The 25,908-nt window shown below is 49.4% G+C and overlaps 1 protein-coding gene across 1 annotated transcript; it reads left to right on the plus strand.

The window, feature by feature from the left end:
* Positions 1–4,031: 4,031 nt before the first annotated feature.
* Positions 4,032–25,908, plus strand: NEMF (nuclear export mediator factor). Its single transcript, XM_084521514.1, has 33 exons — positions 4,032–4,173; positions 4,392–4,460; positions 5,137–5,239; positions 6,161–6,286; positions 6,372–6,520; positions 6,718–6,785; positions 9,770–9,856; positions 10,710–10,786; positions 11,657–11,727; positions 11,818–11,893; positions 12,930–12,992; positions 13,326–13,403; positions 13,678–13,886; positions 15,458–15,643; positions 16,114–16,177; positions 16,707–16,795; positions 17,419–17,522; positions 17,921–17,983; positions 18,686–18,798; positions 19,443–19,500; positions 20,015–20,073; positions 20,531–20,651; positions 20,746–21,019; positions 21,793–21,835; positions 21,917–21,966; positions 22,411–22,558; positions 22,833–22,910; positions 22,988–23,182; positions 23,774–23,806; positions 24,614–24,720; positions 24,803–24,846; positions 24,939–25,018; positions 25,593–25,908. The coding sequence occupies exons 1-33, from the start codon at positions 4,115–4,117 to the stop codon at positions 25,668–25,670; spliced, it is 3,222 nt and encodes a 1,073-aa protein (XP_084377640.1). The 5' UTR covers positions 4,032–4,114; the 3' UTR covers positions 25,671–25,908.

Below are 25,908 nucleotides of genomic sequence, written 5' to 3' on the forward strand. Positions count from 1 at the left end.
CAAAGGCTGCCTTCGCTATCTGGGCCCACTGGCTCCAAGATTTGGTCTCTGTGGGTGCCAGTGAGAGGTGTCTGCAGCGTCCCTCAGCCAGCCCAGCTTGGAAACAGAAGTGCTGAGGTACTAACAGGCCAACTCCTGGTCTTACCCCTGGCATCAGAGCGGTTCCAAAGACTGTTTATCAATATAGGTGTTTTATATATATAAATATATATATGTATATATGTATATATATAAATTCATGGAATGTCTGGGGAAGCTCTCTCGGACAGTCCTCTGGCATGCAAAATACACAGGGGAGGTCTCAGATGTCCTGTGAAGGTACTTTGAGAGAGTTGTCTATTGCAACAGTGAACAGATAAAGGCAAGAAGCTCCTGCATTTTATTCTTTGCATTACATTTCTGTTATTTTTACGTCCTCTGGGAATCAGAATACTTCACTGCAGCCCCAAGCAGTCACTGCAGCAAGTAGGTTGCCTCTTAGTCTCTCTCCAGTGCCTCATCACAGGGAATTCTGAGCTCTCCCTGGACACATCCTAGAACAGGACCTTGCACTTTTTTTTTTTTCTATAAAGTTTAATGTGTCCATTCTAAAGCAAATTATTTCATTGAATCTTCATGCAAAAGAGCTAAGTTTTGCTTCCTGCAGTCTGTGCTCCTCCTCTCCTGGGTGCTGTGGAAGCTTTAACCCATCCTGCTGCCACGGAGAGCCAGGAGGTGCTGGTCCCTGTGTGATGGAGAGCAGAGGCAGCAGGAGCTGTGGCCAGCCGGGCACGGTGGCTTGTGCCTGTAATCCAAGCGCCGGGGAGGCTGAGGCTGGAGGATGGCTTGAGCCCGGGGGTTCTGGGCTGCAGGGCGCTGTGCCGAGCGGGCGTCCGCGCTAAGGTCGGCATCGATATGGTGTCCTCCGGGGAGCTGAGGGGCACCAGGTCGCCTAAGGAGGGGTGAACCGGCCCAGGTCGGAAACGGAGCAGGTCAAAGCTCCTGTGCTGATCAGTAGCGGGATCGCGCCTGTGAACAGACCCTGCAGCGCAGCCTGGGCAAGACAGCGGGACCCAGCCTTTTTTGGCACCTTTCCCCTGCCTGACTCTGTGCTTGGCAGCTCTGGGACTGTCCATCCTGGGGAGCAAGCACAAAAGGGTCAAGCAATACTGGTGTGGGACAAGCATCTTCTGCAGATGTTTAACCTCGCTCATTCATGTGTGCTCACGTTTTGGTTATGTGCGTAGTGGTTTCTTGCAGCAGTGAAGGGTCACAGTTCAGGACTCAGCCAAACCTTTGGATCCAAATAAATTTGACTATAAACGTGGGAAATCCCAGGCAGTAGAATTTCCCATCATGTTTCCATCTCAGAGACCCTGCAGACCTGCAAGTCAGCAAAAGTCCCTTGAGCACAGTCAGGTTAGGCAGCCTGTTCCATGCTGATTCCAGGCTCCCAGGAGCGTCTCATTAGCCTCCTCCCTTGGGTATTTGCTGTCACAGCTCATTTGTGTCCTCGGCTCTGAGCTTCTCACTCTTAGGAAATGAATCGAGAAGCCTTTCTCTGTAAGAGAAAGCGGGGAGTGGGACAACTCTTATCCCCTCTCCCTCTGTTCAGTAAATGAAGCATATCGAGCTGTCCTGGAGACAGAGCTCCCCAATGCGCTTCTTTTGGCTTAAAATGAAAGCAGAGCATCACGACGTGCCTCTTCTGGCTCAAAATGAGAACTCTGGGCTTTCTCAGCTGCTTAAACCTACTTGGGCTCAGAAATGTCTGTCCTGTGTACTTTATGATTAAAAATCCCTCCATCCATTTTCAATCATAGAATACAAGCAGCACAAGGCCTGTCTCTCAGTTCCCCACTGCCACTGTGTGGCCAAGCAGAGCCCGTACAGGATGGATGTGGAGGAGTCTGCAAAAGGCTGGAAACCAGCCGGGCACGGTGGCTTGTGCCTGTAATCCAAGCGCCGGGGAGGCTGAGGCTGGCGGACGGCTTGAGCCTGGGGGTTCTGGGCTGCAGGGCGCTGTGCTGAGCGGGCGTCCGCGCTAAGGTCGGCATCGATATGGTGTCCTCCGGGGAGCTGGGGGGCACCAGGTCGCCTAAGGAGGGGTGAACCGGCCCAGGTCGGAAACGGAGCAGGTCAAAGCTCCTGTGCTGATCAGTAGCGGGATCGCGCCTGTGAACAGACCCTGCAGTGCAGCCTGGGCAAGACAGCAGGACCCAGCCTCCTTTTGTGCCCTCAGGATGCCTGAATGGGCAGCAAGGGTTTGGGATTTGATTTGGGAACGCTGCGGCATGAGCCGCACTGACACACTGGGGAGTCCCAACCAGGAGAGGGGAGCGGGGCATATCACATGGGGGGCTTTCTGAAAGGGAAGAGAGGAACAGAGGGGGGAAAAACAGGCATCTCTAAAAGGAGGAGGAGAAGGATTTTAGGAGGATTTAGAAGGATTTTAAAGAAATTCGCTGATCAAGGTGGTGCTGCTGATCCTCCACTAGCCCCCAGCTAGATCCTGCAGTGAAGCACTGGCAGCATGACCCCAAATGGTTGTGTGGGAGGCAATGAACCCAGGCCTGTGCCAAGGAGGCAGAGGCTGTACAGATAGGATTTGCTTCCTTTGGGGCAGCTCAGAGCCCCTCTAGCCCTGGGCAGTGCCCGGCTGGCCCATGGAGTGCCTTCCTCAGGGCTTGGTGGGGCAGAGCTCCAGGAGTGCAGCCAGCTTGTTGCTGGGGGGGCAGACTGGAAAATGGTGTATCGCTGGTTTTTCTGTTTTTATAGCTATCACTCCAAACATTTTATTTTTATTTTATTTTATTTTATTTTATTTTATTTTATTTTATTTTATTTTATTTTATTTTATTTTATTTTATTTTATTTTATTTTATTTTATTTTATTTTATTTTGTTCTGTTCTGTTCTATTCTGTTCTGTTCTATTCTGTTCTGTTCTATTTTGTTCTATTATTTTATTTTATTTTATTTTATTTTACTTTGTTAGGGTTGTTTGCATTTCCCCTGTGAAAGTTTGGGGTCCTTCCGGTTTTCACTACCTGAAAGGAAGGTGTGGGGAGCTGGGGGTCAGCCTCTTCTCACAGATAACTCGTTATTGCACCAGAGGGAATGGCTTCAAGTTGCGCCAGGGCAGGTTCATGTTGGAAATGAGGAGAAATTTCTCCTCGGCAAGAGCAGGCAGGCATTGGGACGGGTTGCCCAGGGAGGTGGTGGAGTCACCGTCCCTTGGGGTGTTTGAGGAGAGGTTGGATGTGGTGCTTGGGGACATGGTGCTTGGGGACGTGGGTTAGTGGTGACAGTGGTGGTAGGGGGTGGTTGGAGCAGGTGATTTTGGAGGGCTTTTCCAACTTTAATAATCCTATGATTCTATTTGGCTAACGGCTGAACTTCTGGGAGACAACACATGGATTAACAAGCGGCTCTGTGAGGGAGAGGACGCCCTGCTGCGGACATCCTGAAGGGCTGGGGGCACCATTTTCCCTTCGAGGCTGAGGGGAACGTGGGGCAGCGGTGGCCGGGCGCGGTGGCGCACGCCTGTAGTCCCAGCTGCTCGGGAGGCTGAGCCCGCCGGATCGCTTGAGCCCAGGAGTTCTGGGCTGCAGTGCGCTATGCCGAGCGGGCGTCCGCGCTAAGGCCGGCATCAATATGGTGAGCCCCGGGGAGCCGGGGCACACCAGGTTGCCTAAGGAGGGGTGAACCGGCCCAGGTCGGAAACGGAGCAGGTCAAAACTCCCGTGCCGGTCAGTAGCGGGATCGCGCCTGTGAATAGCCACTGCAGCGTAGCCTGGGCAACACAGAGAGACGCGGGCTCCTTTTGCTGCCCAGGGACGTGGTGGAGTCACCATCCCTGGACGTCTTTAAAAGACGTTTAGATGTAGAGCTTAGGGATATGGTTTAGTGGAGAACTGTTAGTGTTAGGTCAGAGGTTGGACTCGATGATCTCGAGGTCTCTTCCAACCTAGAAATTCTGTGATTCTGTGATGCTTCTGTGTTTATCTTTCTGTGTTTCTTTGCCGGGCCCGCCCGCACCGTTTTTCCCCCGGGACTCGCCCGCCCCCTGGAGCTCCGTGAGGCGGCGGCGCATGCGCAGCGGGCCGGGCCGGGCCGGGCCGGGCCGGCGGCGCCATGAAGGGCCGCTTCGGCACCATCGACATCCGTGCGCTGCTCGCCGAGCTCCGCCGCAGGTACGGCACCGGGGGGGGACACACGGCACCGGGGGGGCACCGGGAGGGCACCGGGAGGGCTGTGTGGGGCCCCCAGACCCTGCCCGGGCAGCCCGTGCCCCCCCAGCCCCGCCGCTGCCTGAGGCGCCGGCACGGTTCCGTGTGGGGCTGTGTGGGGTTGTGTGGGGTTCTGCTCGTAACGCGGCCGTGTTTATTGCTTTTTTTTTTTTTTTTGGCAGCTTGCTGGGAATGAGAGTGAGCAATGTTTACGATGTGGACAACAAGACCTATCTCATCCGGCTGCAGAAGTAAGAATCGCTGTTAACTCCCCTCACCCGGTCGCTGTATGCATGGAAATTGCGCTTTTTGTACATACGGCGTTGCTGCTGGCAGGTGTTTCACTTTTCTGACCAGTTTTCAGCGGAATCCTGTCATTTTCTGCTAAAACTCGGTAACTTTTACTCTGGAAGGCCCTGGGGGTAGCATACATAGGGTTGTGAAACAAGCAAAATGCTGCAGCAAAGGTAGAGAAGGCCCCAGGAGCTGCTGTAAAAGCACACAGCCATCCCCATTTCTTTCTGTGGGGAAGTAGGAGAGGCGTTCAGGAGGGCAGAGCCTCAGTTCTGCAGTGATATTAATGCCCAGGCCAGGTGGTGGGGATGGCACGCTGCTGTCCCCAGCCTGTCCGCTGCATCGTGTCTCACCTGGGCCCAGCATCACCTCCTTGCCTCCAGTTGCACTGGGGAATTTCTGACTCCAAAACCATTTTTCTTGGCCCTTTGTCTGTAAACTTAACATGTGGGCATCCTTTTGCTGTCAGCGTGGCTGCGGCACTGTTTGATGGATTCCAGTGGTCTTGGTGAGTGTTTTCTGCAGGTGATGCGCTCCTGGCTGCAGTGCTTTGGTCTCGTCCCAGTGCAGCCTGGTGTGTAGCACGAGGTGGCTGTTCAGGTACCAAGTGGTAAATCTGTGTTTTGGTAACAGACCCGACTGCAAGGCCACGCTGCTGGTTGAGTCTGGAATACGGATTCACACGACGGAGTTCGAATGGCCAAAAAACATGATGCCATCCAGCTTTGCAATGAAGGTAAACCAACCTGCGGTTTCGTTTTAAAAAGAAAGTGGTTAAAGAAAGCAACGTTAATGTGCTGTCCTCGGAGACAAGAAAATACTAAAAGGTTTTGCCTGGTGGATCCTGATCAGGCAGGTGGCTGAAGGTGAGGAAGCAGCAAGTGTGGCCCGTTGTTGATTCTCAGCACCCAAAACAACAAGTGTGTACGTTTATGAAGACTGGTGTTAACCTGATGGATGTTTTTGGTGCCACCCAGACCTTTCAGAATTTGCCTCAGTGAAGTCCTTGTCATTCCAGTTGGAGTGTCCAAACGTGTAGGTCCTGGGCACAGCACGCTGCGTTAATAGAGTCCTTCTGTTCGCTCTGCCAGACTCTGAGGGTTCAGATCTTGGGGCAAGCTGTTGGGCTGCATTCCTCTAGGTAGGTCTGTGGGAACGTGGCCCAAGGGCTGTCTCACAGGTCAGGTCTGCGTAGCTTGCCACCACTGGATGTGGCCTCATTGAAATGGCTCCCCAAAGACTCTCTTGGGAGGCTTTCCATGTCCTTTGTTGATGCAGGGTTAATCCTGAATCTCTTTGTAATACAAAGTCTTTGGACTTTAACTAACTGCTCGCTTGTTGAGGTGACATAGATGACCTTGCTTTGAATAATGGCTGAACAAATAGCAGTTTTAATGGCAAAAATCACTTAATGTAAGAACCTGGAACAATTGTATTATCTATAAATATCAAGGTGATATTATTTTTCCTAAGAGCTGCCTTACTTTTGTATCATTGGGATTGGGATTTTTGTCTTTCCAGTATTTGTATTCAGAAAGAAGCAGTCGGTGTTGTAGCAGGGATCAATAGCTTAGAAAACCAACAAATATATTTCAGCGTAAAACATCACAAGCAGGGCTCTTTGCATCGTCTGACAGACGCTCTCTGCTCTTGGCAGTGCCGTAAGCATTTGAAAACCAGAAGGCTGGTCAGCGTGAAGCAGCTGGGTATAGACAGAATCGTGGACTTCCAGTTTGGGAGCAACGAGGCTGCTTATCACCTCATCATCGAGCTGTACGACAGGGTGAGTGCGAGGCTCCACGCGCGTTCCCTGCAAGCGAGCGCTCGAGCACGGCCTTGGCTGATGATCCCCTGGGGTGTTCTTGCAGGGCAACATCGTCCTGACAGACCACGAATACCTCATCTTGAACATCCTGAGATTTCGCACGGACGAAGCAGATGATGTCAGGTTTGCGGTTCGGGAGCGATACCCGGTGGACAGCGCAAAAGCACCTGCACCTCTGCCAACCGTGGAAAGGTAGCTGCTTTTAGGTGGCGTATGTGTTGGAATAAACCCCAATTACTGTGCGAAAAGTACTCTGTCTGTGGGTATTTTTTTCATGTACCACAGCCATTTTGCATTTCTTCTAATACTGAAAATGTTTTGTTGCTTGTAAGCGATACAATGTGATCTTAAAACCCGTTGTTCTTGCAACTCTTTTTTATCTTTCGCAGGTTAACTGAAATAATATCAAATGCACCCAAGGGGGAGCAGTTGAAGAGGGTTCTTAACCCGCATCTTCGTAAGTAATTCTGTTTCACTTGGAAAAGAAATGGGGGCAGTGTCTGTCCTGTTTTGATGATACTGAATATTTGAGTAACTTCAAGCTGTCTTCATTTTTTGAGGTTGTTGGTGACAGCCTGCTTTTATGTATGTTTGAAAAACAACAAAAAATGAAGCCTTTGAAAACAGATTTTTGTTGTTGTTTTTGATTCAAAGCAAGCTGCACAATGAGCCTTGCTGTGATCCTGCAGGGATGAAGGCCTGAGAACAGCTCTGTTGGAGCTTTGATGTGGTGCATTTTGCCCAGCATCCTGTCGGTGGTGGTACTGACCAGGAGGTGGTACATGTACAGGCGGGGCAGGGATGCTAGGAAGTGGCTGCGGGATGCCAGTCCCACAACCAGTACTGCTGTGGTAAAACCAGCACGATTAATCTGTCTGTCTGGGTGTTCTCTGGTAGGCAGGCAGAGAACTGATCTGGTTGCTCAGGCACTGGTGGCCTGGCGAGGTTCTGCTCTCTAAAAGGGCTGCGATTCTTCCCTCCTGTGAGCTTGGCCTTTTCTCACACCTCTTCCTTAACCACCTGTGAAACCCGACCATCCCTCTGGGTTTCAGTGGAACTTATTGTGCTTCCCATGCTGGGAGCTCTTGTGTCCAGGGGTTTCTGATGTTGTGTTCTGCAGATCCTCACGTCTTACTCAGTCAGCTTAAACTCGGGCTGGGGCCTGGTCCTTAGCCTGTAGCCCTAACAGAAACCCTGCTATTTCCCCAGGACAGCCCCTCAGTCCCAGTACTTTTATGTTTTAGAGACTTCTAGGCAGCACTGACCAGCAGGCATCCTTGCATTTAATAGCTTGGGTTGGATTTGTCTTCCATACATTTACCCAATCTCTTTTTGAGCCTGTATGAACTTCTGCAGCGTCCTGTGGTGCGGACTTACACTTGCTTTCATACCACGTGAAAAGTCATCTCTTTTTTTTTTTTAAGCTGATCTCTTCAATTTAACTTGGTGCTCTAGTATTGCATTTGAGGAGAAGGTGAACAGCTGCTATTTACGAATTCTGCACCACTCATTTTATGTCCTGGTTGTTTCTAGGCTGACCAGCTCTTACTGTTTAGCCTTCTGAGTCTTGTACAGAATCTGTTCCAAGCCTCTGATACTTGTCCTTCTCTTCACTTTTTCTAGCTCTACCTGTTTTGAAACAGGGTAGATAAAAGTGTACCTAACATTCAAAGTGGCAGAGCACCACAGGTTCGTGCTGTGGCATGGTTTCCCTCGTTCCACTTGCTGTTCCTTTCCCAAAAGTTCCCAACACACAGCTTGATGTTTTTATGTTCACTGACAGTGGAGTTTGTTGCAGAGCCATCTGTTGTTCTTGCTCCCAAGCGGAAATGTTGGTTGGGTTCTGGTGCTGCACATGGAAAAGCAGGACTGTCTTTCCTCACGTACATCAATTTGTGTTGATTTACAGTGAGTTTCTCTCTCAGTTCTTTAATCACCAGTGTTTGTCTCCTCCAGTTCTTCACGGCTTACTGTGGTCTTTCTTGCTTAGGCAGAATTTGCTTTGTCACTGGGCTTTGTTCAGGGGCACACGGAGCAGCGCGGGCCCTAGCGTAGCTCCCTGCAGAGCTCTGCTTCCCTCCTGGAGGGGGCTGACAGCCTGGGCCTCCTCTCTGGTTCCTGACTTCCAGCCAGGAAGAGGCTGGTCTGTTACTTGATGGCATCTTGTCATCTCTGAGAGCTTTGGGATGAGCTTTGCTAAATGTTTTCTGGAGATCTGAATAGACTGTATCTGTTTGACCTCCTGTGTTTTTGTGTCTTTTTAACAGTCTGGTAAATTTATTAGGCAAAATGCAGAACTGTGCTCCCTCTTCTGTATCTAGTACAAAGCTCTGCTAGTTCTAGGCTTTAGGCTAAAAAGAGTTGAGAATAGAAAAGTTTTAAGACCAGTTTGTGCTGGTGTGGATGTTGAATTCAAGTGTGTTTTGTCTCTTACCATGTAGCTCTTTAACAGTGGTACTTCATTCAGATTCTGTGGGTTAACGAGAGAAGCTCTCTGACTACCTATGCCATTAAACAGTTGGTAACAATGTCTATAATGTTCGTGTCGACCTTGTACCCTGGTGTGGCATCCAGCTGGGCAGACTGGGTGGCTGAAATCTGATTTAGCCGTTCTGTGCCCTGCCTTCATGGGCTCTTGGCTGTCCCACTGCCTGTTGGGGTCACCTTCTGTGAGGCCATGTGCATCATCCTAAGCTTGGTGCTGCCTTGTCTCGGTGATCGTCATCTTTCCTCATTTCTTTTTTGCCTGTCCTCAGTTAAAGGTGCTTTTCCAAGGGCCCAGCTTGTTTCTTTGTCTTAAAACATCTTAGAGGAGGATCTTGTATCTGTTTTCATTTGCTGCTTCTCGGCACCCTGTTCAAACGGGGCTCCATCTGTTTCTGCTGCCACTCAAGTTTCACCTTTAGCTTTGACAGCTTTTTCCCACTTTTTTTCCTTGAAGCTGCACAGCCTGTATGACTTCACCCTTTGTGCTCCCTTGTCCCAGACCAGGTGGTTTTCCACCCTTACCGGGTTTCCTACACTCCTCAGTTCTTTTCCTACCCCCTTTTAAATTTTTAAAGGCTTTATTTTGTTTAGGCCAACGTGAAGCCCAGCCCTCCTGAATATCCTCATTCAGTCTTTGACCTTTCCCACTTCCAGATGAACCTAAGCATCCCTGAGTTTGTAAAAGCTCACACCATAAGCTGAGACCTGTCAGCTCTGCCCACCAGTGAGCATTTCTGAGAGCCACTGCGAGAGTCCTGATAACCTGCTTGCCATGGATCCTGCCTTCTGAATTCAGGACCACGATGCCTTTGCTCTCCCTGGTCTCTCTAAGGATTGTGACTGTAGTTTCCTGGCTGTAGATTGTTGAAACGCTTCTTATGATTTTATTGTGAACACAGTTTTCATGGAGAATCACCTCTATAAAAGAGTTTTTTAATTTTTTTTTTCTTGTAGCGTATGGAGCCACTCTAATTGAGCATTGCCTTATAGAAGCTGGATTTTCTGGTTCTGTCAAAATAGATCAAAATCTGGAAAATAAAGGTACGTAGAAAATAATGTTTTAGAGGCTGTACATATTTGGTCATTGTCATGTCTGGGTAGTATTCTTTTCAAAGAGATGAGTAATCCTTAAACCTGTAGTTCTGACCACACGGTTATATGCTGTAATGTTCTTAGGTTGGGACCAATCTACTTCATATTAAAACTCTTGAAATAGAACGTAAGACTCCTCCTATAGTCTCAGTGGTTTTATGAGACACTGCCTTAAACATCAGGTGAACTCTGGCTAGGTAAAGGGATATTTTACAAGAATTCCATAGGGAGGAGTTGGCATCAAAGTCTTCCTTTGGCTATAACAAACATGGTGGGGGTTCGATAAAGCAGGGGCTTTACATTTATTGCAAAATTTCAAAGTCAGAAAAGAAAAGTAAGACTACAGAAAAATCAAAGAGATTTTTTACTTTGTACTGCTTTATGGTGCTGTAACAAATCGACTTTATAACAAACAGCTTGCAGGAACTGGTTTATGCTTTTCTCTGCAGTTTTATTTTATAAACTGCTAGCATTCGTATGGTCTTTCTTCATGGAACATGAAATATGAACAGTAAAATGAACAGTAATTGCTGAAGCAATTAACTGAAACAGTTACTAAAAACAGGGTGCAGGATATCTGCAGTTTTATTTTTGAGCCATGCTGGGATCCTACTCTTAGACTGTCTGACAGGGCCACAGCTGGAGCTTGTCATGGACATGGTTAGGTCGGACAGGCTGCTCCAGGCACTTAGAAGAGCTGATGCCTGGGTCTTTTGATTTGCTGTTGTGCTAGGTTTATGTAACAATATCTTTCTGTTCTAGGTGTCTTAAAATATTCCTCTCCTCCCCCCTCTCTCTTTAGAAAATATTGAAAAAATACTCACTGCTTTGGAAAAAGCTGAAGAATATATGGCACTAACGGATGACTTCAGCGGAAAGGTGGGTCTCAGCTGGGCAACTTGGTTAGCAGTCACGCAGGAACTGCAGAATTAAACTAGTGGGCAGTTATTGTTCACAACGTGCCCGTTCTGGGGTTATCAGCTTCAGGTTTTGTTCTGGGAGCTTGTGCTCCTGGTGGTGTTGGGTCATACAAACGACCTCCTTGCACAGAATGTACAGCAACTAAATGATTTATGAACAGGTGATGTAGGTCCTAGGAGAACTGCACTTGTGCTCTGATGGTAGGTAACGCTCTTCTGCCTGTCAGCCCTGCATTTGTGTGCTAATTTGCAGGGTGGATTCACAAAATGTCTGGGGTTGGAAGGGGCCTTAAAGACCACCCAGTTCCAGTCTGCCACGGGCAGGGACACCTCCCGCTACATCAGGTTGCCCAGGGCCTCTTCCAACCCGGTTGTGGACACCTCCAGGGATGGGGTAGCCACAGCTTCTCTGGGCAGCCTGTGCCAGGGCCTCACCACCCTCTGAGTGAAGGATTTCTTCCTAACATCGAATCTAAGTCTCCCCTCTTAGTTTAAAACCATTGCACCTTGAACTTGGACTTGGTGAACCTTCCTGGGTTCACGAGGGCCCATTTCTCAAGCTTGCCCAGGTCCCTTTGGATGGCTTCCCTTCCTTCTGGTGTATCGACTGCACCGCTCAGCTTGGGCAGTTCTGAGGTTCCTAAAATAAGTTCACCTTTTCTGGGGGAATAAGATGTCACGTTGCTTTTGCCATAAAGTCTCCCAGCTAGAGTGAAGTACTGTCTCTTGCTGATCAGTAGGTCAGCACCTGAAACTGGCTGCTTTGCCAAGATAAAAGGGGATCCTTTTCAAAGACAAATGCTGATGTCATATTTATCCATTCCTTTAGGGTTATATTATCCAGAAAAAGGAGAAAAAGCCGAGCTTGGAACCAGATAAACCCGCAGAAGATATCTACACGTAAATATCTGAAGTGTTTATTTCCTTTTTTACTAGTCTGCATAACCTAAATTAGTTTTCAGGTGATAATATCAAATGTGTATTTTACAGATATGAGGAATTTCATCCTTTCTTGTTTTCTCAACATTCAAAATGTCCGTACTTGGAATTTGACTCATTCAATAAGGTACAGTGCTTTTGCTGATGCTGTACTTAAGTGCTTTAATTGACTGATGCTAAGAAGAGTAATTAAAAAGCGGTGCAAAAGTTGATAGTGAAAACACAGAGCTTGGAAGAGGTGATTAATTTTATGGGTAGAAGTTTTACACGTAGAAGGCCGAGTAAAACAGGGCCTTTAGGCTGCTGTTGAGTTTTGCTGTCTTTGCTGGCTTGGTCCTGCAGCTGAAATGATGGCACGTGGCACTGAATTTGGGTGTGCATGGAACACACCAAGCTGTTGACCAGGACTGGTGACAGCCAAACGTTTTGTTAGTGGAGAGTTCAGATGCTGAGCTCTCACCGGAGATGAGCTTTCACCGCAGTGACCCCTTTGAAAGCCCGAGGCATCTGGTTTAGTGTTTCCTTGAGTGTTGTCCTTCCTGGTCCTTGGCTTGTTAACATTATCTGGAATCACTAACTGCGTGTTCCTAACCTTGATCTTCAGAGTTCCCGTGTTACTTTCCTGCCCTGCTTCCTGGCTGAATTTCTGTCATCTCCTTCACAGCACTGATGGTCTAAGCAGCCTTAAAACCTTCCTCTCCTTTTGTTTTAATCAGTGTTTGGCAACGGGAGCATCCCATCAGGGACGGTTCTTAGGCTTAGTTTCTAGGATTTCTGTATTGTTTTTTGTTTTTTTTTAACCGACCTATCAAAGCAGCAGGGATTCAGGGCATTGCTCTGAATTGCTCTGCAGATTAAATGGCTGCACACAGTACACAACAGCAGGTTCCTTTTAATAATTTCTTAACAAAAAATGAGTGTCCAGGTTGGCCAGCTGTTTTCTGTTGTGTGTGTGGCCCACTGTTTGTAGTGAGACATAACCTAGAGTGCCTTGCTGAACTTGTCTCAGGCAAAGGTGAAATGGAGGAAGTTGTTGAACCCTGTTTTAGCATGTCTCTTCTTAGTGCTTTGCAGTCAGCTCTTGAGGAAAACCTCCTCTGCCTGCTTGTTGCTGGTATCAGTCAGTGCAACTTGGAGATTTTAAAACTGCTTTTCTCTTGTAGGCAGCAGATGAATTCTACTCCAAGCTAGAGGGACAGAAAATTGACCTGAAAGCCTTGCAGCAGGTATGCTCTCACCCGGGGTGGAACAGCTGAGGCGGCTCTCTGAGCTTCGAATGCTTCTTTAGGGCCCTTGGTCTCTGTAGCTTGGGGTGGGGGAGGTGGTGGTTACTTATTTGTGGTACGGAAATGATGTGGTACGGATTTCAAACTGCATAATGCAGCAATTGCTTGTATGCAAAGTTGAAGTAACGACAGTATTTTGGAAACTTTGTGTCTCATGCCGTTGTGTTTTTCTTTGTTGGAATGCTGTACTGGGTGTCTCACAGGGATTAGATGATGAGATGATGTCACATATGTATAGATATAATATTTTTCCATTTTACTTGTCTTTGAAAGGAAAAACAAGCACTGAAGAAACTTGAAAATGTCCGCAGGGATCACGAGAACAGGCTAGAAGCTCTTCAGCAAGCTCAGGTAAGACTGGGATTTTTTTTAATGAAGATGTATAATGTTTTTTTAAGAAAGAGACCCAGTGGGTCTCTGCTCCCCTACAAATGCTCTGTACCTCTCTTGCCAAAGTTTGCTTGTGCAGCTCTGCTTGCAAGACACAAGTTGGCTATTGCCTCATGTGATCAGTTCTGTGCCATTTTTGAATTCTGTCTCAATATTAATTACTACTATTACTTTTTAAAATATTGCCTAGTAGGTGTTTAGCTTCAATGGGTGTAAATTTCTTTCTTACCTTAAGGAAGTTGATAAGATCAAAGGAGAGCTTATAGAGATGAACTTGGAGATCGTTGACCGAGCCATCCAGGTGGTCCGTAGCGCGTTGGCCAACCAGATAGATTGGACAGAGATTGGAACGATCGTTAAGGAAGCTCAGGCACAGGGGGACCCTGTTGCAAGTGCAATCAAGGAATTAAAGCTTCAAACAAATCACATCACGATGCTGCTGAGGTGAGTACGTTGCAGAGCACGTGTACCAAGTGTGAGTGGGACTGACTGCGTGCTGGGGGTTGCGCTCCCACCATCTTTTTAGCTTAGGAATTGTTACTGAAGTTTTCTTTACTGAATAAAACTTTTCTTTACTGAATTGTTACTGACGTTTTCTTAACAGCATTGTGAAGAGAACATAGTTCAGTGGGCTTTCTTTTTTGCTTTCAAAAATAATAATTTGGTTACTGTAATAGCTTTTATTGTGGTATTTTTAGTCTGGCTGACTATATCCTAAAATATTGGAAGGTGTCCTAAAGCAGTATAGGTCCCAACCATTGTATTGCTCAGCAGTTAACTGTATACGTTTTATTCTGCTTCCACCTAAAATTCATGTGAGATCCTGCCCCTTTCAATGTCAGAGGCAGTCCACTGAAAGGATGACGGATCAAGACTGCAGCTGTTGTGAGCTGCAAGTTTTGATGCTCATCCCTGTGGAAGTCCTGACGAGAGAGCAGGCAGTGAGACGGTATCTGGAGTGTTTTTAGAAAACAGATTTGACACTGTGTCATGATTCCAGAGATTTAAAAAAAAAAAGTTAGACTTTCTTTTTTACAGCTAGAACTTTGGGTACGAAAGCTGTAATGTTGCAAAGTTAATTACAAATTTTTAGTTATTTCATTTTCAAAAATGTTGGTATGCGAAGTAAACTCGCTTTCAGGAGTGAGGTCTGTGTTTGCAGCTGTGATCTCTGTCTGTCTCATGAGCAGTAACGATCACTGCGCTGATCAGTCAGCTTAGTCAGTCCCCCAGTTGTTGAATCATGCTTCCGCAGTACAGGAGACTGTGGAGATGTCTTTCCCTTTATGAAGCACATTATTTTATGCTCCTCCACTGCCTTTTGCTACGCAGACTTAGCATAGCCAGATAGAGCAGGATTTAATGTACTGGTGAGAAGCAAATACAAATCCATCTGATGTGTGCTCAGCATAACTGCTTAAAAACAGTGGCATGGATATTTTGGGCCCTGCTTGAGCGGGGAGGTTGGCCCAGGTGACCTCCAGAGTCCCTTTCAACCTCAGCCATGCTGGGATTCTGCAATTCTGATTTTTTTTTAAGGTTTTAAACCAGTGCACTGCTGTACTGTTCCCTGAGTCACTGTGACAGCACAACTGCTCTCTTTTTGTGTGATCAGGCATAATGTCGTGTATTTCTTTACTTCATGCAATTAGATCTTCAGACTTGTTCTTTAAGTTTGGCCTTTTCGTTAGATTGGTAACGTGGATGTGTATCTTTTGATAGAAAAAGCTGCCTTGGAAAATGTCACTTCCTTGGATTGGGAAACGTGAGCTCTTTATTTTGTACTTTTGTTTCCTTTTTTCTCCAAAGTCTGGTTTACTCTAAGATACAAACCTGCGTGCATTGCATCCTGGAGCCTTCCTGTGGCTGCATGGTGAAAATGTTTTTGTAGTGAAAAGGGTTCTTTAGGCCATTTCCAGTCCTCATGAGAGACTAGAAGTATAAAAATGCATTGCACTATGGTTGAAAACCAACTGTTTCTCTTATCTCAATCACATGATGTCGTGTTTTTTTAGGAACCCGTATGTGTTATCTGAAGAGGAAGAAGAGGAGGAGGAGGCTGATTTAGTGAAAGAAGAAACAGAAGAGCCAAAGGGGAAAAAGAAGAAAAATAAAAACAAGCAGTTGAAGAAGCCTCAGAAAAACAAACCGTCACTGGTCGATGTTGATCTCAGTTTGTCTGCGTATGCCAATGCCAAAAAGTAAGGCTTACAGCAAACTGTGCTTTGCTAGTAGAAGTTTTCTGTGCCGTCAGTTGGTGGTGATAACATCATAGGAAAGGCTCTGTGCGTAGCTTTTCAAAAATAACAATGGAAGTGGGTAGGTGCCCTGAGTCTAGGATGCGCATTTTCCTGGTCCAAAACTGTTATCTCAGTGTTGTGGCTGCTCTCCAGCTATTGCAGCACTTTAATTTTGAGTACGGTTCTGCACAGTGACACAGAGTGGCTGCTTCTTGTCACACAGCAGTGCAAACACCGCGTTCATTCAGTCTCAGAAGGGAAGTTTCACCATTTGGTTGCTTTTCTCAGGGAAAGGCCAAACGAAAGATCTGAGCTAGAAATACTTTGTCAGAACTGAACTTTAGTACAAATGTAAAGAACCCTGAGAAATACGTCCTAAAAATATTAGAAATCCCAGCATGTTAAATCATAAACAAGCTTCTCTTTTGCAGGTACTATGATCACAAGAGACATGCAGCTAAGAAAACGCAGAAGACAGTAGAAGCTGCAGAAAAGGTATTTTTTTTTCCTCATTTTTAGATGATAATTAAAAGCAAAGTCCCTGTCACTGATAGGTGGAAAATCGTGATGTAGTCGAGGTAGTCCTAATGAGACGTGAAAGGTAGGGAAAAAAAACCAAGCAAATTTGTTTAATTTTTAAGCACTTAAGGTGACTAAATATAGAATTGAAGACCTCTGCTGTATTATTTTGTTAGCATTATGAACACTTCAGACAAGTGCCCGGTGAAGGTACTGACAAACCAGTAATTGCAGAGGCAGGGGTGGAAAATCAGTGGAAATCTGTATGATCAGATAGCTGATCATCTTCTCAGGGGCCACTTATGTGGGGCAGAGGTTTATGAAGATTTTAGATGTGCTTTTGTGCCTGAAGGGAATGCGGGCTGGTGAACAGCTGTATGTGGAGCCTGCATTCTGAAAAAAAAAATAAAAATTAGAGAAACTTCAACCATCTTTCCTGCTGTTTGGTTAGCAATTTTATGATTCCTGTGCTGGCTGATCAGGGTCATGCTTTCTGTCAAAACAGGCGTTTAAATCAGCTGAGAAGAAGACGAAGCAGACGCTGAAGGAAGTTCAGACAGTTACCACCATTCAGAAAGCAAGGAAGGTCTATTGGCAAGTATAGTTTTGTTGTTGTCTAACATGTTGTGAGCGTGCATCAATTTAAAACAGCTGCGTCAGGCTGACTTCACTGGCTGAGAAGTGGAGCTAAACTCTGCACCTCGTATCGAGTCTCTTTACAGCTGCTGCTTTAAGTTGTTGGCTTGATCCCGTTAGAGCCTTTGTCTGGGAAAGTTCCTTTCAGTGGAGCTGGACTTAAAATTTAGCTGAGTTTCTGGCTTTTAACAAAGCTGGGAAGATGGGCTTAGTAAAACTGGGGAACTTGGCTGTTACTTTCTGGCAGCTCAGCATCTGTGAAATAGTAACAGTAGATCAAAAACGTTTCAACGAAGCTTTTTATAGTCTAATAAGTAAATTGTTAAAATAAATAGGAGGCAGCTGGACTTGGTGGTGACAGTATTTATTTCATCTCAAAATACCGTTGGCAGCGATGTTATATTTGTACCATGTCTTGTTTCCGTGCCACAAGCATGCCAATGGATATGACACTTTGCAGTGTCTTTTATAAGCAACAGATACCAAGTTGTGTATTCTCAGACTTTGACACAAAAAGTACCTCTGGAACATTCTGCTAGCCCCATGTGTTTTTCCCCCCATGGATTGATGTAATTTGGCAGGTTTGAGAAGTTCCTGTGGTTCGTCAGCTCGGAGAATTACCTTGTCATTGCTGGGAGAGATCAGCAGCAGAACGAGATAATTGTAAAGCGCTATCTTAAGCCAGGTGAGCATGACTGAGCGGGGCGTAGCAGCTTTCTGTCTCGTTTTCCAGTTGTCTGAGAACAACACGGCAAGGTCTGCCTGGTTTGTTCTTAGCTCGAGCCTCAGATAAAGGGGCTTTGGTGGTGGTGAGGCCTGGAGGCTGCGTGTGTGCTGTCACTGGAGGGCTGGGGGCGAGTGGACCCTCCAGCGCTGCAGGACAAGTGTCTGTTAAGGAGCAAAGGAGCTGATCCTTCTTGGGGCAGCTGGGGAGGATTAAAAGACTTCCAAGTCCTCTTCCCATCCTGCTCCTTGCAGACAAAAGGGCTGTTTCCCACTGAAGCTGTGAGCCTTTCTTACTTTAGCTCTAGTAACCTGTGGAATTACCCCGTACGTGACTGATTTGAGTCACTTCTTTTCCAGGGGACATATACGTGCATGCCGACCTCCACGGAGCCACGAGCTGTGTGATCAAGAACCCGACAGGTACGTTGTGGGGCTCGGAGGGATGTCAGGGCCCTGCAGGCTGGCGGTGTCCTCACTGCGTGGCTGTGTCCAGCCCTGCGAGCTGCCTTCCCCCCGCGCTGCGGCACCCAGCTCCAGCAGAGGGCTCAGTTAGGACGTGAGGGGCATCGCTGCCTCCAAAATCAAGTTGTTATCGACCTGATGGGGGACCAGCTGTGCAAACCTGCCTGTGCCCCAGTCCCGGGAGGTGGCAAAAATTGGCCTCGTGCTGTGAGCAGCGCAGCTGCTGCTCCCTTGCAGAGCTGAGAAAGGAGCAGTGGCAGGGCTTCAGCTCCTGCTGGGGAGCTGTGAAGACCAGCTGGTGATGCTGCTCATCATAGAATGGTTTGGGTTGGAATGGACCTGAAAGATCATCCAGTTCCACCCCCCCTGCATTGGCAGGGACACCTCCCACTAGATCAGGCTGCCCCCAGCCCCATCCAGCCTGGCCTTCAACACCTCCAGGGATGGGGCATCCCCAGCTTCTCCGGGCAGCCTGTTCCAGTGCCTCACCACCCTCAGAGTAAAGAATTTCCTCCTCATATCTCATCTAAACCTCCCCTCTTTTAGTTTAAAGCCCCTGGGAAGCACACGTGCTGGATCAGGGGGCGTGTGGAAACTGGGGAGCCTCATCTGTTGTGTTTGTGGTTGTGTTAATTGGTGTGTTGGCTGTGACTGTTGCAGGGGAACCCATTCCTCCGCGGACCCTGACGGAGGCAGGCACGATGGCCTTGTGTTACAGCGCTGCCTGGGATGCCCGGGTTGTCACCAGTGCTTGGTGGGTCTCCCACAACCAGGTAAGGAGACCCGAGCGTGACCTGTGCAGGTGGAACATCTGAAGGAAGTGGTGTGGGGCTGCAGATGGAGCGTCTCTGGGGGGGAACTGATGGATGGGGATGAAATTCCTGTTCCCTGATACCAGTCCTTGAGTTCTCCCTGGCTCTGCTGCGCTTAGGGCAGGGTTGGAGGAGTCACCTCTGAGCTGATGTGACCACGACAAGAAATATTGCAAGCTTGGCTTCTTGATACCAGAGAGGAAGAACTTTAATGAAAGAGGAATTTCCTTTTTTATTTTTTTTCAGTTGGGCTTCTAGGTTGTGCATTAGCTATGGTCTCAGTCTGCTTCCAAGCAACTCCGCTCTAAGGGCAGAGAGATCACGTTAAACTGAAGGTCGAGGTGCTTTCTGTGTTCTTACTGCCTCACTGGCCCAGGTCCTCACCCAGGACTTGTAAAATCATTGTGTGATTGAACTGAAACATCTCTTAGGAAAATATCCTACAAAGGGCCAAAGGAAACCCTTGGGTACAGAGTCCTCCTACAGAGCTGTTCCCATAAGTTTAAAATGTGGCTTGCTTGGACGTTGCTCTTGTTAGTGCTGTTATTGCACAGTGCTGGTCTCCTCTTACAGACACTTTATAAAATCCGTATCGTGCTTTTTAGGTTTCTAAAACTGCACCTACAGGAGAATACCTGACCACTGGAAGCTTCATGATCCGAGGTGAGACACAAAGGAACCGTGTGACATTAGGCATTTTCACAGAACCACAGGCTGGTTTGGGCTGGCAGAGACTTAAAATCCATCTAATTCCAGCCCCCTGCCATGGGCAGGGTCCCCTGCCCCCAGCCCAGGCTGCCCCCAGCCCCATCCAGCCTGGCCTTGGGCACCCCCAGTGCTGGGACACCCCTTTTGTCTGAAGATGCCGTGCTGTCCCGCGGTGGCAGGAATTCAGCTGAGCTGCCCCCCTCTCTGTGGCAGCCGGCAGATCCTGATCTTCTCAAAGTGTGTCCCGAGCAGTTTGTAAGGAGCACCAGGTGCTGCAGCAGCATCTGCTAGCCAGGGCCCTGGACAGCAGATCGCTAGCTGAGTGTTTCCCCTGTTGTCATCCAAGAGCTAGAACAAGCCTTGGTGTAATTTCTGGCAGCCTGAAGCCTCTAATAAAGATGATTTTTGAAAAGGCGTCGTTTAACACTGCTGTTAAACCTCTTCATGAGAATCTGCCTTTATTTTTCAGGGAAGAAGAATTTTCTTCCACCTTCATATCTGATGATGGGCTTTAGCTTCTTGTTTAAGGTACTGCTTCCTCTGTGCACATCCTGCTGGCTTTTGCAATTTGTTTTGAGCTGTGGGAGACTTAATTTCTAGTCTTTTTTCCTCACTGGGACAAATCCCATAAAATGTGTCTTGCTGAAAATTACTCTCCTCATATTTCCATTTTTCCCTGTCTTGATTTAAAGCAAACAGACCCTGGTACGAACTAGCAAACTCTACTGTCTGCTGAATTTTTATATCAGCTGTTTGAGATGTGTGTGTTTAGGGAGAGTCTGCTGCTTGTGCAGCTGCCTCCTCGCTAGCTGTGCTTTCCAGGTTGTCAGACTCAGGTCTGAAGGTGCTGGTTTAGTTTTCTGCCCTTGGAACTGCAGGAAGCGTTCCAAGGGAGAGCACGAAGCTGAGTCAGGTGTGCTCTGCGAGGGCTGGCGAGCCTTATCGGGGCTGGTGCTGGCCTAACGTGAGGTCCCCCTGTTGGTAGGTGGACGAAAGCTGCGTTTGGAGGCACCGAGAGGAGAGGAAGGTCAAAGTACAGGATGAGGATCTCGAAACGGTTTCCAGCAGCGCCAGTGAGCTGGTGTCGGAAGAAGTGGAGCTGCTCGGTACGGTGGGTGTGACGTGGGCTCAGGACAAGCAGACCTGGCTGCCTCAGGCACTCCTAAAATGAGCTGTGTTTTCCTCACCTGTGCACCGTAGAAGGAGGGGACAGCAGCAGTGAAGAAGACAAAGCAGAGTGTGAGGAAGCACCGGAAGATGTGGAAGCCGTGCCTGAGAATAATCGGGATGAGGGCGTTGCTGACCTCGACCAGGGCAGAGCAAACACCCCTCCTGCGCTGGAGGGGGAGTCCGAAGAGGAGGATGGTGAATCCGAGGATGAAGTGGAACATCCAGAGCCGAAGAGTGAAGCGAAGGCAGAAGAGGTAGATTACCCAGACACAACCATCGACCTGTCGCACCTTCAGTCTCAAAGGTAAGTGAAGAAGCAGCTGCTGCTGCCGAGGGCAGGGCTGTGATGAGATGCCATCAATTCTTTTGGTGCAGGCTGTCAGGGTGCAGGGCAGTAACCCTGTACCGTGCTAATCCTGCCGTGCTGCCTGCCATTTCCTGCTAAAAGGCGCTTCTTTGTGGGCTGCTTGCTCTGCACCCCCCTTCCTGAAGCGCACACACGGCTCCCTGCTCCCTGCCTGGGGGTGTCTGGCTCCTTGGCCGCTGTTTGTTAGTCCCCGTTCTGGCCTCAGCATCCCGTGACTGCCCACGCAGTGATTTTGCTCCTCGGGAGATGGCTGCCCCTGTTTTTTGTGTTTTTTTTTTTAATCTGAATTGCCATTCAGCCCCAAGAAACTGAGTCACGGGCTGCTGTGCAGAGCTGGTGCTGAATTAGTGCTCTGCGTGTGGCCGTGAGATGAGCTCATCTCCCCGTGCCTCTGGAAATGGAACTCCTCAGAGGATGGAAGGCAAAACGATGGGGTGGGTGGAAGCGGGCAGCTCTCCCAGGGAATGCCGTGGCCCATCTGGGCTGTGCACACAGGGAGCTCTTTGCCTGTGCTGCGTGTGTGCTTCGAGGCAAGCTGGCAGGGATCTGAGGGCTTGTTTGTCAGCTGCATCCCAGCATCGCTGCCCTTTTTCTGGAAATTTTAAGATCTAGAAAGCTGAAAGCAGGGTGCCCAGGCTGGCTGGTGGTGGTGCCTGCAGGGTTGAGCTGCTCCTCATCCACTGACCAGCTCCGTTTTGATCTCCCCACAGATCCCTGCAGAAAAGTGTCCCCAAAGAGGAAGAACCCAGCTTGGTAAGGCCCCAGTCCAGGCGTGTGGCAAAAGCAGCAGCTGCTGCTGGACGTGGTAGGCTCTAACTGTGTTTCCCTTCTTAGAGTGACAGCAAGTCCCAGGGGCGAAGGCATCTCTCTGCCAAGGAGAGGAGGTGAGAGCCTCAGTGTTTGGGGTGAGGTGAACGCCTCCTCCTCGTTTCCTCCTCCCTGTGAGTGGGATTTGGGGTCAGCCTGCTCTTCGTCACCAGGAAACCTGGAAACCCGCAGCTGTCAGAGCTGTCAGTGGTCAGCCAGCAGCCGAGAGGGGGGTGGGAAGCTTTGGAGATGATTGTTTGCGTGTGGGGGTCCTGCTCCAGCAGCTAAAGCCTCCCTACGGAGAGCCTGAACAAGAGGGAAGCTTTTCAGCTTGGTGTTGCTGCTGTCTCTGAGGAGGAGGCTGTGAAATGTTCTTCTCCAAGTGTGGGTTCCCCCCGTGGAGAGCAGCCTGCTCCGGCTGACTCACCAGCACTGGTGGGAGAGCAGGAGCTGGGAGGAGGAAGGGGGCTCATCAGCGAGGCGCCGTCACCCCGGGGTGCTCCTGTCCTTGTTCTCCTTAGAGAAATGAAGAAGAAAAAGCAGCAGAATGACTCCGAGAACGTGGAGCCCCCCGAGGAGAAGCAGAAGGAGCCGGAGCCGCAGCGTCCCCCTGCTCCCAACGCCACCAAGGGTGTGCCAGCCCCTCAGCCCATCAAGCGGGGCCAGAAGGTAGGCAGGGAGCAGCACTGCCCCCGAGCTGAGCTGTTGCCACGTGAAGTGTGGGCTCGTCTCCCGCACAGGGAGAAGTTCTGGGTTTCTCTGTGTGGTCCCTGCCTGCCTGAGAGCTGCAGACTCTTGGTGAAGCTCGGTGGCTGGGGATTGCTCTGAAAGATCTTTGGGAGACCTTGAAGGAGCACGCTTCTGGGGTCAGCATCTGGTTCTGGGTGGCTACAAAGCCCTGCAAAAGTCGTCGTTCCTAAAATTGTTGCGTTTTCTTCTCCAGAGTAAAATGAAGAAGATGAAGGAGAAGTACAAGGACCAGGACGAGGAGGACCGGGAGCTCATCATGAAGCTGCTGGGGGTGAGTGAGGGGAGCTCTGCCCCCCCCTTGGTGCGCTCAGGGCGCCGGCTCCAACCACCTCTCGTGTGCAACCGCAGTCTGCAGGCTCAAACAAGGAGGAGAAGGGGAGAAAAGGGAAAAAGGGGAAGACGAAAGAAAGTACAGTGAAAAAGCAACAGCAGAAACCCAAGTCTGGACATCGCGGTGCTGGCGGCGGCAAGGAGGTGCTCCCAGGAGGAGTCCTGCTGCATGAGTCCCAGGACCCAGCCCTGGAGGAGCAGCAGGACGAGAAGGTGAGCGGTGTGCTGGCCTCTCCTCGTGTGGCTGCTCCTTCTCACCCACTCTTGTGACCCTCCTGGTGCTGCGTAGTGCAGCTCTCGCTGCTTTTGGGGCACTGATGGAGAACAGCGTGCCTGATGCCACCGCTCTGGGAGCCCATTGGTTTCAGGCAGCAGCACAAAGCCCTGCAGCAGTCTGTGTGTGTGTGTGCTGGGTTCCCAGCACAGCCGAAACGAGGCCTGGGGAGCAGCTCGCCAGGCTGCCGAGGATCCAGAGAAATCGATCCTCCCACTCGGTGCAGCAGAAGTGTCCCTGAGCTCTCCTGATCTGTTGCTGTGAGTCAGGATCTGAATCACAGCCCAGCTCTCTCCTCCCAGTTTGGCATGTGCCAAGCTAATGGGAGTTTTGAAGGAAATCGTCCTCCCCCACCTACACGAAACCGCTCTTTCTACCTTCACTTTCAAACGAGTTGAGCTGTCGTTGCAGTGAAAATTTGGCTTTCTGTGTCCCGCTGCTAAAAGAATTTATTTTCTCCGGGGACTTAGGGAGAAAAAAGCAGTTGTGTGCTCGTTTCAGCTCTGATGTCTCTTTTTCTGTGTATACAGGATGACCAGGAGCAGGATCAGCCAGGAGTTGAGGTAAATGCTCTCCTCTGAACTTCCCGTACGTGCTGAGGAGGGGGCTTGGTCCTGCTGGAAGCTGGAGGGCCCCGCTCTAGGCTAGGGACACGCCTGGAGCCCTGCAGGCTGCGGCTGGCACCGAGGCTCCCACCCTGAGCCCCTCGGAAGGGTTTGGTTCTGCTGATTTAAGTCCCTTTGGGGCCCAAAGCTGCTGGAACCCAGCTTGCTTCTGTCTTTTTATTTCTCACACTGCTCATCGCGCACATCCCCTGTGAAATTAGGGACCAGAGGAACTGGAGCTCGTCCCCGTCTTCGCCTCTGACCTTTTGCACCCCCAGCAGGGTGGCTCTGGGCTGCAGGACACAGCGTGATCGGGGTTAGGAGGTTGTTTAAGTGTAAAATTGTTTCAGAGTGCTCTGTAATTACCGGCTGGGGGTGTTGCCCAAGGCTGGAAATAAGTTCACTTCTTCAAATCTTTTAACTGAGGAGGGTAACGGTTGGCTGTAGGGGGAAGCTTTTGGTGACCTCGTGAAGACGTAACTGCATTTGGGGGCCCCCTTTGGGCCATTTAAAGCTAAGATCACTGAGATGTGATATTAGCAATCAAAGCTGGTCAGTAATGAGCCATGGCTTGGTAATTAATTACCAGTGAAGGTGATAAATCTAAATTCAGTACGTCCTGGCAGCCCCAGAGCTGTGATGGGGCAATTCCAGCTGGTAGCTGAGCTGGAAGGGGCGATGCTGCAGCCACACCAGTGACAGAGGTGGGTTCGGGTGCCAGTGCTGCTCCTGCCCTGCTTCCCCAGAAGTTCTTTGCCCCTGCAGGAGGCCGTGGCTTTGCTGGACTCCCTGACCGGGCAGCCGCACCCCGAGGACATCCTGCTCTTCGCCGTGCCCATCTGCGCTCCCTACACGGCGATGACAAACTACAAGTGAGTGGCGGCGCCTCCTGGGGGAAAGGCCCAGCAGAGGGGCGCCTGCTGTCCGACTCACAGAGCCCTCTTCTTTTCAAAGGTACAAAGTCAAGCTCACGCCAGGCACCCAAAAGAAAGGAAAAGGTAATGATTCAAAGAGGTTCCGTCCTTCTCGGTGCGTTACCTGTCGAAACCAGAACGTTTGTAGAGTTTAAGTCTTTCCCGTGGTTTTACAGCCGCAAAGATCGCCCTGCATAATTTTATGCAGTCCAAAGAAGCTACTGCAAGAGAAAAGGATCTGTTCCGCAGCGTCAAGGTGACTTTCTTTACATACTTTACCTTTTATGAGTCTAAGAGCAGCAGAAAAACGTCCACTGGTGCCAATTTGGGGGTAAATGCTTCAAAAAAAGTTACTGCTTTTTTTTTGGGGGGGAGGCTCTGCCAGCCACTGCCCCTCCTGGCTCTCAGTCCCCAGGGGACATTTCTCAGCTCATGTCCATGCCTGCAGGTTGCTGGGCAGCCCGGGCTGTTCTGTGACAGGACATACTGAAAAGCAGCAGCCCTAACGCTGCCTGGTCATGGAACCCTGCTAGAAAAACCACAACTAATGGGTAATGATCTTGAGGCAGTGTCCAGGGACTTGCTGACTCAGCCCCCCCATCCTAATGGAGCCGAGGGGTGGAAGCTGCGTGGAAACCCATTAAAAGTTTCCCGTTAATAAACTGGGGGCAGAGACCAGAAGCCTGATGTCAGCCGTGTATTCTGAGGGGAAGGGCAGCAGAAACGGGCACATCAGCCCGTGCCACTGGTCTCAGAAACGCTCGCAGGGGTGAGGAAGGTATTTGTAAAAGCACTGCTGTAACGCTCAATTCCTCATCTTTGTTGTGTAGGACACCGACTTGTCAAGAAATATTCCTGGTAAAGTGAAGGTATCCGCGCCCAACCTGCTGAACAGGAAGAAGAAGTGACCTGGGGCTGGAGGTGTCGCCCCCCAACTGGTGCTGTGCAGTCAGGAGCTGCACCTGCAGCCTGGGAAGAGCCAGCCCCGGGCTGAGCGCTGTGACCCTGACTGAATTCAGCTTCCGTGGCAGTGAGACGTGGACCAGTTCCTCCGCTGGGGGTTGGATGGACTCTGACAGCTCACCGAGATAAACAGCAGAGAAATGTGCGAGTAAATTGCTGGCGTTGGGTCAGTGGCGTGCTGCC

Source organism: Aythya ferina (assembly GCF_964211825.1).
Source record: "Aythya ferina genome assembly, chromosome: 5".
Lineage (NCBI taxonomy): Eukaryota > Metazoa > Chordata > Aves > Anseriformes > Anatidae > Aythya > Aythya ferina.

Excerpts from the sequence above, each read along its gene's own strand:
- NEMF (XM_084521514.1), top strand. The coding sequence starts at position 4,115 with ATGAAGGGCCGCTTCGGCACCATCGACATCCGTGCGCTGCTCGCCGAG. Across the intron at positions 10,787-11,656 it reads CGGATGACTTCAGCGGAAAG|GGTTATATTATCCAGAAAAA; the intron begins GTGGGTCTCAGC and ends CCATTCCTTTAG. Across the intron at positions 11,894-12,929 it reads AATTTGACTCATTCAATAAG|GCAGCAGATGAATTCTACTC; the intron begins GTACAGTGCTTT and ends TTTCTCTTGTAG.